The 12654-nt window shown below is 39.7% G+C and overlaps 1 protein-coding gene across 1 annotated transcript in view; it reads left to right on the forward strand.

The window, feature by feature from the left end:
* The first annotated feature begins 708 nt into the window (after positions 1 to 708).
* Positions 709 to 12654, forward strand: part of LOC126474190 (alanyl-tRNA editing protein Aarsd1) — an 81433-nt gene continuing 69487 nt past the window's right edge. Inside the window, exons 1-4 of the mRNA XM_050101653.1 lie at positions 709 to 1153; positions 1241 to 1369; positions 1717 to 1876; positions 1959 to 2051. Of these exons, the coding sequence (XP_049957610.1) occupies positions 1115 to 1153; positions 1241 to 1369; positions 1717 to 1876; positions 1959 to 2051 (421 nt within the window). The 5' untranslated portion in view covers positions 709 to 1114. The remainder of the gene's footprint in view (positions 1154 to 1240; positions 1370 to 1716; positions 1877 to 1958; positions 2052 to 12654) is intronic.

The raw sequence follows: 12654 nt of genomic DNA on the forward strand, positions 1-12654 counted from the left end.
TTGATACAGGTATTTTGAATAACTAATTTTTAGTTTAAGAGCTACCACATCACACTCTGGAGCCATTTCCTGCATATGATGCATAATTTATACAATGTTTGGTCCCAATAATTACGAAGTTTATACGACTCCCTCTTTTGGTTACAAATATTAAGTTTAATTATCATTCCTTCGTGGGATATGTCATTGGTTTGCACACACACACACACACACACGCACACACACACACACACACTGCTACACAAAATCAAACATATGTTGCTGCTATTGTAGTTCTAGAAGCTGCGGAAGTGTACCTGCCGAGCGTTGTTCTCTCTTTTTTCAGAAATAATATAAAAACAAACTGAAATCGAATGGAGTACAACGGCAATTACTGCACGATAACTGTGACAGAATGCTCGTGTTTCGCAATATTGCCACCAGGGAGTAGTGGTAGTAGGAAAGTGGTGCAACAAAGTACAACCAAGCTGAAAGTTCTGCGGCATGACAAAAGTTGCATCTCTTAAACTGCGCCATTAAAAACTGTGAGTTCACACTTGCATCTGCAGTTTGCCACTAGCAGTGCCGACACTTTTGTAGCATGTGTGAACCCGGCTTAACTAACCGCGGAGCGAAATAGTGTCTTACCACACGCACCCCAAGTTAACCCGTAGTTAGCCTATTCCTCGGTTAGTTATCCTTGGATTTATCCCAAGATTGTACAACCGGCCCGTAGGGGTCATGAGGATAAGATTAGAATAATTACTGCATGCACAGCGGCATTCAAACAATCATTCTTCCTGCGCTCCATATGTGAACTGAACGGGAAGAAACGTTAATAACTGGTAGAATGCCCTCTGCCATGCACATCACGGTTGTCAAGAGTATAGGTGTAGATGTTTTTTTCTGGGTTTTTTCGTGGATGCAATTAGCTTATTTTGTTTTGGAGAGTTGGCCACACTGATGCATTGTTTACATTAAGTTTAAATGCAAGATGCAGACGATCATGCTTATCTTCTGAGTGATTTGCATGTTAGTGCATGTAAAGAAGAGGTAGAAAAGCATAATTAATAATTATAAGTCTGTAAGAGACGGACCCAGTCCTTTGTTATAGCTGGAATTAAAATAATAAGCCATGGTATTTGCCTGCCAAGCAGACAGTTTTCTGCGAGAGGTATTTTTGAATAGTTGTATTCAAGTAATTTGTTTTGTTGCGTATAACAAGAGTACGAATTTTGATTGTTTTCTTTTCTCTACGTAGTTTTCTTCTAAAGTCGTGTCTTGTGCTGAAGCAAAACTAGATTTAGTAAAAGATGGGAAGAAACAAACAATTGATGGGTTTGAAGTGGTTTTAGAAGACACAATTTTGTTTCCTGAGGGAGGAGGACAGGTGAGTAACAACCTGTAATATTCAGACCATGGTGATTGTGTGTAATAACGTGTTACATGAGAAGTATTCATGGGTAATGTAGTCTGCTTCTTGTCACAGCTGTTGTTAGTACATCAATTTTGTGTGACTTCCTTTTACCGAGCTGTGGTATGCAGTTTTGTACTGTGACACGTCTTTCGTACTGGCCAGTGTTCTTCATTATTGACTAATTCAAGTTTTACTAGTAAAAAAAGAATTTAACTCAACATCGCTGCAAAGCATAAGATTGGAAATGCCCCCCAACCCAACACCATTCTAATTCTTGGTTGTGGTGAAGCTGACGGTTATACATTTTTTTTTTTTTACAGCCATCAGATACAGGATACTTAAATGAAACACCAGTGATTCAGGTTAATCGACGAGGTGCTGAAGCTGTTCATTTTGTTCAATCAAAGTTCTCAGTTGGAGAAACAGTAAAACAAAAAGTAGACTGGGAGAGAAGATTTGATCACATGCAGCAACATTCGGGTAAATTGTTGTAACATTACATCCTTTCTGCTGATTAGTGGAAAATAATTTCGTCTTGGTTTCTAATTGTTCTGTGTAACAGGGCAGCACCTTCTCTCTGCTGTTGGTGAAACTGAATTCAATTGCCCCACGACTTCTTGGTGGCTTGGTGAAGAAACGTCATATGTTGAACTTGGTAAGATATTACTTTTTTTAGGTGAAAACTTACAACTGCCCTAGATGGCAGCTCAGACTTGTCACTATGATGCAAGTAATTATCAAGCTGTATGACTACAAGTGGTAAAAAAAAGGGGGGGAGGCAACAAATAAGTGACTTCCGTCATTTCCATATTACGGGAATGGAATCAAAATTCGCTAGCTTTGCTTTATCACTTTACATATTACTGAAAGGGTAATCATTTGGCTTTTTATTTTAACATTTCACTATTGTGGTTGAGTAAATTTTAGTAAATGTCATCAGTTAAGCACATGCACAATAGACCTCGTAGTTTTACTGTTCAGATGAAAAAACAAAATCCAGAATACAGTGTATGACATTATTGAAAGCACTATTTTTTTCCCATTGCTAGTCGGGCCAGAAGGCAGTCTACCTTGAAATTTATTAGTGCCCACCCACTCCTCAGACATGCACCTGTGATGACACTGTTCAAAAAATCCCTCTGGATGTTGGGTTCTCATTGTTTTCAGGAATTGCTTACAGCAAATCCTAGTGTCCTTTCTTTCAAAAGGATACAACAAATCTTTACTGACTTACGCTGCTGCTCAGTTTCTAATAATCTAATCATCATTTTACCATTAAACTGTAATCTTCGTTAACCCCCACTTTATTTGATAGACTAATCCGTAGCATATAAAAAGTTCTAAATTATTTTGAAATGTTACTTTGATTGTGAGTTGACAAAATCATTGAACATAAATACAAAAACTTCATTGTAGTGGCAGACTGATGTTCTGCTTAGTGACGGGTCTAGATTCATCTTTGGCAAGATTTGCTCCATATTTAGTAATTACACACCACTAAGATACATAAATGATACTTCATAATTTTGTTAGCCTTTTCTAATTTTGGAAACAGTTAGCTAACATCCACAATGACTCTTGAAGATAAGGTAGTGATCCACCCCAATTCAAATACTGATCTCCCACCAATATTCCGGCCACTATTTATTCATTTACATTTTTTGCACGTACATTATCAGACTGACAACTTTTGCAAATTTCATACATAAATTGAGTAATTAACATAGATAACACATACAGTAGTGGTACATACATTCATCTTAATATTCTAATTATATTACATGTTACAACAGAGGGCAAGTAAGATTACAATTCACTGAGTGAATATAAACATTTATTTACTAAGAAGGCTTTTAACTCCCAGTGGAACAGCTTTGGTTTACAAGTTTTCAAAGCATGTGGCACCTTGTTGAACTATATCTGCCCATTAATATACTGACTATTGTCAGTTATTGTAATTTTGTCCTTTGCCTGAAGTAGTTACCCTTATTTCTAGTGTCACTGCACTTATTTTCTTTGTTTTTACTATTCAGAAAAAGTATAAGAAGTTTATACAAATACAAGGAATATACTGTTGAATATTTATATTGGACAAAGGTTTCATGACAGGTCTCTCTGCACCAACCTAATGGCTCTGTTCTGTAATACTGGTACTCTATTCATGTGCAGGTCTGCTGCACAACCCCACAGTGCAATACAATAATTAATAAATCCATTAATTGTTCCATGGTAAACAATTTTTAGTATTTAACTTGGACTACTTGCCAGGTGACTTAGCAGATACAAGCTACTGCTGATTTTCTAATATACAGTAGTAATGTGATCTACCAAACGGAGAAATTTTTCCAAGGTGGACATGAAGAAATTTGACGTTATCTGTTTCTGCTGATGTAATACCACAAATATTGTTTATGAGAACCTGTTTTACTGATGATAGTGTTTATACCCTGGTGCAGAAATTATGTGGTTACTTTACACACCTATAGTTGCAGCTGATTGTAATGTTTCTCTTTTTCATAAAATAAGAGGGAAGTGTCGACAGCACAGTGTACTAGATGTGAGTTGAAGGGTTGTGTCACGTCATTGACATAAACAAAGAAGAAACGGACTGAGGATCGATACTGGCAGTACCCCCTGGGTTACTGTATATCTAGAAGACTGGAAATCCATTACCTTATTATGTATTTAATGTGAAAGTTTAGTACACTGTTCACGATTTGTCAGGTGTGTGGTAATTGTATGGACGAGACCTCAATGTTGGAAACCTTCAATTTCTTAGTAAGCAACCCGTGGTTGACTGAATCACAAGGCTTTAGTAAGTTCTAAGAATATGCTTGCTGTCTTCATACCTTGGTCTAAGACAGTGTACACTTTATGGAGAAATTCAGCTACTGCGGTAGTTGTGCACAGATCTTTCCTAAAGCCATCCTGTGTTTCTGTTAACAATTTGTTCTTTGTAAAATAAGTGGAGAGCTGAGAAAGGATATCCATTTCAAAAACTTTTCTAAAGGTAGGGATCAATGATGTTGTGATGTAGTTTGATATCTCTTTTGTATTCCCCTTCTTATGCTGTGGTTTAACAATTCTTATTTTTAGTAAATGCTTTCTCTAATACTACAGTTTATGAGATGCTGTTTGACTATTTCTTTTATTCCTTTTTTTAACTACTACATTCGACGCACCATCCCATTCAGCTGAGTATTTGTTCTTTAATGTTAGGATTATCTTGCTTATATCATTTTATTTAACCTCATCAAATTCAAAACTTGCTCCTTGAGGGGTGTGATTTGGTATCTCTTGGTATTTTTCTAAAGTGTGTGTTGGTTTTCCTGTTGGTGATATGAAATGTTTATTAAAAATATTACACAATACTTTTGGTTCTTTTATAATAATGGATAAGGGTTTGTTGTCCTTAGTTGTAGAAATCTTTTGTTGTCAATTAGTTTCCAGGACACCTTTCTTACAGTTGTAGATTGAGATATTCCATTGCTGTGGATTTGTTTTCTAAGGTTTGAATGTTCCACTTTAAATGTTTTATTAGCTGTGTTACATTTTTGTTTGAAACTGTCTTCTTGATCTGTACAGGGTATCTAGGTCATGAATATTTTGCCTTAGTTTAACAATACTGGCTGAAAGTCTTTGGTTGTTATTTCTTACACTGTGTATTGGCCCTGTCTGCATTTCTTTAATGGGACAGCCGGAATCAGTGTCTCAATAGAATGTTATAAAACTTTTCCCATTTGTTAACTGATCCTTCCTCGTAGTACATTCTATACCACTTCTCCTCAGCTAGTTTAATTTTCTGAGAGTTGATGTTACTTTTGCTCATAACTCATTTCTTTTCAAAAGTTTTTGGTCTTGTTTAAGGAGGTGTCTTTCTGTTTTCTACCTGTTGTGCAAGGTTGCCTGAGAAAGAAAAGTCTATATTACTATACTTAAGTGTCTTCAGCAGTTTCATTAATTATTGCATAATCTGTCCTGGTAGAACTAGACTCTGAGACCCTGGTACCCATGGTAACTATATTTTTAAGATTGTATGAAGTTAATACATCTAAAAATTTCATTATAGCTAAGTTGTAGGAGTTTACATCAGTGTTAAGGTCTCCAAGTACAGCAAGGTCATTGGAACCTGTTTGCCTCGTTATGGTATTGAAGCTGTTACATTTTCAGATGTATTATGCTAAGTGATGGCTGGGTTTTCTTCTCTACTTATATATCTCTGGATGTTGTGTTCTGTGAGAGTGGAACCAGGACTGTCTTTGCTGTTGTACTTCTATGTGAGTGATTACATTGAGTGCACATGGTTCACATACATCTAGTTTGCCTGGTTGATCACTGCTGTAATGGTTCTTTTCTCTGGAAAAGTGTACAATTATAACCTAGTGCTATTGGCTCCTTCTTGTTGGTGAATGAGGCACGGAGAACTTTTATTTCATTCAGTAACATTAATTTTTTCTTCCTGTTCTTGTGTAGTCAATGCTGGGTGTGTGCATCTTGGTTCATTTTGCTAACATCTCTTAATTTTACATAGCCTAATTTTTCACATAGCTTTCGTAACACTGAATCGTGAGTTTCTGTTTCATAATTAAACATCTCCAGTTCTTTTCCTTCACCCCTCTTCCTTTCCCTTCAACTCTTCTGCCAGAATTATTTTTCATTGTGGGTTATTCTCAAAGCAGTCATATACTTTTGTTATGATCCTGTCTACTGCTTTCACAGTAAGTAGGGTAGATCTAAAGCCATACTGTACAGAACCGATTAGTTTATTATATTCAAAATATTGGTTCATCTACTGGTACATTCAGTGCTTTGTTGCAGTAGAAATAATTGGGGCAAGTGAAATGAGCAGGTAATTGTCATGTGATGTTGCGCTTGTTTTGTTATGGACCAACTTTATTATGGATATTTTTAGGCGTTCTGGGTACACTCCCTCTTGATCTTCATTCCTGCCAAGACACTTATTATTGTATCTTGCATCATAAAAAAAAAGAGTTGGCAGGATGTTGAGTTATCCCAAACAGTATCCCCATTCTTTACGGCAGGATATACATTAGCACTGTTCACAGTCCTTACGGCAACAGTTTTCAGGCACACTCTTTAAACAACATATGATACTTAATCTTCTAAATATACCATCAATATGTGTATCCGATCTAAGATAGTCTTGGAGCAAGACCCCAGAAATTTTGTACTAATGACACTTAAATTATTTTGTCTGGCATTTGAATTTTTATGTCCTCCTCACTAGTTCTCTTGACATTATGAAGAATCTACATCTATGTGCACTCCACAAGCCACCATATGGTGAGTGGCAAAGGGTACCCTCTACCACTATTTGTTGTTTCCCTTCCTGTTCGCTGGCCGAAGTGGCCGAGCGGTTCTAGATGCTTCAGCCTGGAATCGCGCGACCGCCACGGTCGCAGGTTCGAATCCTACCTTGGGCATGGATGTGTGTGATGTCCTTAGGTTAGTTAGGTTTAAGCAGTTCTAAGTTCTAGGGGACTGATACCTCAGATGTTAAGTCCCATAGTGCTCAGAGCCATTTGAACTTGAGGAGTATTAAAGAATAGTTCCCACTAGCGTCACGTATGTCGTCTCCAGATGAACCACACTTTCCTAAAATTCTCCCAATAAACCAAAGTCTACCATTCATCTTCCCTACCACAGTCCTCACATGCTCATTCCATTTCATATCATTTTGCAACATTATGCTCAGATATTTAAATGATGTATCCAAATATTACTGGTTTGTTTTTCCTACTCATCCGCCTTAACTTAAGTTTTTCTACATTTAGAGTTATTTGCCATTCATCACACCAAAAAGAAATTTTGTTAAAGTCCACTTGTATCATCGTATGGTCACTCATCTTCAACACCTCCCCCTACACCACAGTATCATCTGTGAACAACCACATATTGCTGTCCACCCTGTGTGCCAGATCATTTATTTATATAGAAAATATTAGAGGTCCTGTCACACTTAGCTGAGGCTGTCCTGATGATAACCTTGTCTCTGAATGCTCACCGTTGAGGATGACAAACTGTATTCTATTACTTAAGAAGTGTCAGAGCCACTCATATATCTGGAAATCTATTCCATATGCTCGTACCTACGTTAAGTCTGCAGTGAGGTACCGTTCTAATGCTTTTTTGAAATCTAGGAATATGGAATGTGCCTGTTGCCCTTCATCCATAGTTTGCAATATATCATGTGAGAATAGAGAAAGCTGAGTTTTGCATGAGCTATTCTTTCTAAAACTGTGCTCTATTCATGGACATAGACTTTTCAGTCTCTAGGAAATTTATTATATTTTAACCTGAATATGTTCCAGAATTCTGCAGCAAACCGATGTTAAGGATGTTTCATGCTGTATTTTATTTTTATTTATTACCAGTTTGCAATACAACCCAGTGTCTGATAGTATATTCTGAAGCACTTCTGTCATCTTACCACCAGTTATGATACTTATCATCCGTGAACTGAATAGTGTTTTGTGTGTGTGTGTGTGTGTGTGTGTGTGTGTGTGTGTGTGTGTGTGTGTGTGTGTGTGTGTGTGTGTGTGTGTGGTTTCTGATTGAACTTCCTGGAATTCATATTGGGCTGTGGATAAAATGTTGCACTTTCCAAGAAAATGTAATGTCCCCTTCTGGAAAATGTTTCCAGTAATTTAAATGTTACACAGTCTATAAACAGAGTTGCTATATCCTTTTTTCCCATTTCTGGCCAGTGGATTCAGCTTCACCACCTTTCAACAGGAAGGAAAGGTTCTAGTTGAAAATGTACTGTTGAATGAATGGGCTTGTGGTACTGCAATGAGGGCACCAGAGCCAGTGAAATGGTCGAAAATTTCATCCAGTCCAATCGAATATTTTGTTTTTAACCAAACAATCGCTAACACAACCAGTGAAAAGTCCAGAATGAGCCACAGAGAAGCACAATGAAAAAGAACACACAAAATTTAGCTTTAGACACAGTCCTCCTTCAGAAGCAGAGTGCACACGCATGTGCGCCAGTGCCTGTAGACAATGGCCAAGTGTTTGTGTGTTGTGCATATGTGAATGTGTCGGTTTTCTGTTTCAGAAGGAATTGGTCCAAAATCTTAACTATTGTAACAGTCTTTTTCATTGTACTTCCTGTGGCTCAGTGCCTCCGTATGTAGTGAACACAGTCTGTCCTTTCCTTATTGCTGTCGAGTCACTAACACAGTTTCTTTAGGGTTGGTTGGAAAAAAGGAAGTTGAATTAGGGTTTCTATTCAGGTTTAAAGGTAATATTGTAAGTTCTTCCTCTTCTTCTTTCCCTGACCTATGTCTCTGTCTTCATGGAATGGGCATTTTAATTATTGGATTTGGCAGTATTGGTGATAGAGGGTGGCCGAAGCCCTTCCTGTACGCTCCCCCCTTCTTCCCCCTAACCCTCCCCCCCCCCCCTCTAGAAATGGAATTTGTGCACCCCATCTATGTGCATCTACTGCTATCCCATGGGAAAGTGTCCAGACATTTTATAGATGTTTGTGAATTGTGAGACTGATGCAGGGTGTGTGTACCAGCCCAGTATTTGCCTCGTCAGATGAGGGGGAAGCTGCCTGGAAACCACATCCAAGCTAGCTGGCACCACAAGCTTTTGTTGTTAATCAGTCAGGTTCATTCAGTGTGGGACCGGCATTCCTCCCTGAATGCAAGAAGTGGCATGTTAATGCCTGCAACTATTCAGTTGGATCAATATTCTATATTTGTTACTGGACGATTTAGTGTTACTGGTACACCTCCCTAATATCATGTGGTGGCCCCTGCAAGCATGCAGAACTGCCACAACACGATGTGGCGTAGACTTGACTAATGTCTGAAGTAGTGTTGAAGGAAATTGCAAGGATTTCCATAAACTGAAAGAGTACAAGGGGTTGAAGATCTCTTGTGAATAGCATGTTGCAAGGCATCCTAGATATGCTCAATATTGTTCATTTCTAGGGAGTTTGGTGGCCAGCAGAAGTGTTTAAACTCAGAGTATTCCTGGAGCCACTCTCTAGTAATTCTGGACGTGTGGGGTGTCACATTGTTCTGCTTGAATTGCCCAAGTGTGTCAGAATGCGCAATGGACATGAATGGATGCAGGTGATCAGACAATGCTTAATGTGTCACCTGTCACAGTCGTATTTAGACCCATCAGGGGACACACAACTCCAACTGCACACGCCCCACACCTTTACCGAGCCTCCACCAGCTTCAGTAGTCCCATGCTGACATGCAGGGTCCATGGATTCGTGAGGTTGTCTCCATACCCATACGTGTCCATCCACTCAGTATGTTTTGAAATCGGACTCGTCTGACCATGCACCATGTTTCCAGGCATCGACAGTCCACTGTTGGTGTTGACAGCCCCAGGTGAGGTGTAAAGCTTTGCATCATTCAGTCATCGAGGGTACACAATTGGGTCTTCGGCTCTGAAAGCACGTATCGATGATGTTTCGTTGAATGGTTCGCACACTAACACTTGTTGATGGCCCAGCATTGAAATTTGCTGCAATTTGCAGGAGTGTTGCACTTCTGTCACATTTAATGATTCTCTTCAATCGTCATCAGTCGCATTCTTACAGGATCTTTTTCCAGCGACAGTGATGTTGGAGATTTGATGCTTTACTGGATGCCCGATATTCACAGCACACTCGTGGAATGGTCATATGGGAAAATACCCATTTCATCGCTACCTCAGAGATTCTGTGTCCCATCACTCCTGCGCCGACTATAACACCACGTTCAGACTCATTTAAATCTTGATAACTTGCCATTGTAGCAGAAGTGACTGATCTAACAACTGCGCCATATACTTTTTGTCTTATATAAGCATTGCTGACCGCAGTGGTGTATTCTGCCTGTTTACATCTCTCTGTATTTGAATACGCATGCCCATACCAGTTTTTTTGGCAGTCCAATATATTAATACTGGATCTGTAGCTCTGCTAGATTTTTTGGTTGTGGGTTGTTCCTATTGCTGGGAAGAATAGGTACCTTGCTACAGTTGGCGATGGCACTGATTGTTGATTAGCAGGGCAGCAGGTTTGTGGAGCCAGGTGGATGTCGGACAGTGAGTTTTTGGAGGGGGGGGGGGGGGGGAAGGCAGCATTTACATAGGTAGATTCATTTATTCTGTACAAAAAGTGCAGCAGTCATATTGTTGCTGGGTGTTAGTCAGTACCCTGCCAGTCAACGAACTGTGCTTGTATCAGTAAGCGGCCACGTAATGTCCAGTGCGTGATATCACCCATTGAGCAGGTGGAAGCTGAAGTGAAGGTGCTGTTAGCACACCAGCGGTGTAGCACTATCTCAGGCCCCAGACAGGCAGTTGCCATACCACTGTGATTGACTCCACAGATATACATCCAAAAGTCAATAGATATAGGCCAGCAGATGGTCTGCCGGCTGAAAGGCACCAATTCCACTCCTAGCAGCGTTGAGTGTAGGTGCAGCCAGTGAAGGCAGTGCCTTTACCAGCAGTTATATGACCCATATCAGGGTGACAACCAATGTGGAATACCTCTTGTAGCTGTCTGCAGGTCGTGACACACTACATAGCTGAAATGGGCATCCTTATGGTGGTTTGACCGACCACAGAGTTGTCAAGCCATCACTTCCATTGCATACACCAAGCAAATGGCTTGGTGCCAGGCGTGAAGATGTGTTATTCGCCTCACTGTTCCAACAGTCTGCTTCTGTACTTCCACAATGTCGATAATGTTACGGCTTGGCAGCGGGTGTGGAGGTTAGATGTGTAGTATTTCGTCCATCGTGAGGCATGAGCAGTGATTCTTGTCAGGCTCTTGTAGCTTCCTGCAAAATTATCCCCTTCTGGCTTCTCTTTGTCCCATCTCTAAGTCTTCTTGTGTCAGCTTGTTGTGACATTTCTCACTAACTTGGCTGCAGGTTTTCACATGCCAGGTAAAGAAAGATGTGATACAACATGCCTCCCCTCTTCAAAAGATATGGTCTGCTGGATTGCAGACTGGCAATATCTCTGAAAATAAATTGTTAACCTACACTCCTTTATTTTATTATTTTTTATTTTATTTTTTACTTACGTGCGTGACAGATTTTCCTTATACTAACTCATCTTCATCTATGATGTTCATTGGTTGTATATTAATAAATAACTGCTTCCTAATAGTGACCTACTTGGCTGGTATTTTGTGTACATGGAGTTCAGGTGGGTAGACAGTTCCGTCTTAAATAGTTACAGGCCACATAGACAAGAGTCAAAACCAAAATTATACCTAAGGCCGAAACATGTACTACCACGACTCTGGTGAAAATCGCTACTATATTGCTTTATTTACTGTAGCATCTGCTCTGCACAACTTGGCCTTCCTGTGTTGCTATTAACTCGCTGAGCTTGCCTTACTTTCCCACATAGCCATTACATAACAAATGAAGAGAACAAACAAATAAGATAATATTTGCTGAACTCTCTCTCTCTCTCTCTCTCTCTCTCTCTCTCTCTCTCTCTCTCTCTCTCTCTCTTCCACCCCCCCCCCCCCCCCCACCTTCTTGATGTTTTAGTACATTCCTCAATATGTTGTCTTTGCAACCAAGATTTGCCTTATGTTTTCCCAGAAAATTCACCCATAAACTATGTTGACGCATAACCCACACATGATACTGCCAACCCCTGTTAAGACAGTCTCGCGTATGACCCGCTTCAGTATTGATTACAGGTTGAATCCTTTCTGCAATACTGCTTTTCCTCATACCTTGCAGTACTCCACCATTGAAATTGAGCCTTGCTGATTTTGAATGCAGTTTAACTAATTTGCCCTATGCAAGAGACAAACTTTGCAGCAGCTCATCATCAACAGTTTCCCCTAAGTTCTACCCTGTTTTGTCCATGGCCAACTTCAGCATGATGCTTTCTCATATCCCTTCCCCCGTTTTAGGGAGTGCCACAGTCACCAGTGGCAATGAATTGGATGCCCCTCTTTAGATTCAATGTGTGTCCTGTACTGCCTATTTACCCACATTTGCAACATAATTAATATTATCAATAGCCACTGCATCCTTCGCAGTATTGACTATGAAATTCGTCATCTGTAGCTACACTTTTCATGAGATAAGGATCATTGGCACATGTATTTCCCTGTACATATCCATTCAAGAAAACACCTGCCATGGCTCCACTGCCTGCATGGAGCACTTATCTGCTTCTAGAGGGTAGACACCAATGCGCCTAAATCAGTATCGCCCATGTTGTTATTGGCATGCTCCTGCATC

The sequence above is a fragment of the Schistocerca serialis genome, chromosome 4 (assembly GCF_023864345.2).
Source record: "Schistocerca serialis cubense isolate TAMUIC-IGC-003099 chromosome 4, iqSchSeri2.2, whole genome shotgun sequence".
Lineage (NCBI taxonomy): Eukaryota > Metazoa > Arthropoda > Insecta > Orthoptera > Acrididae > Schistocerca > Schistocerca serialis.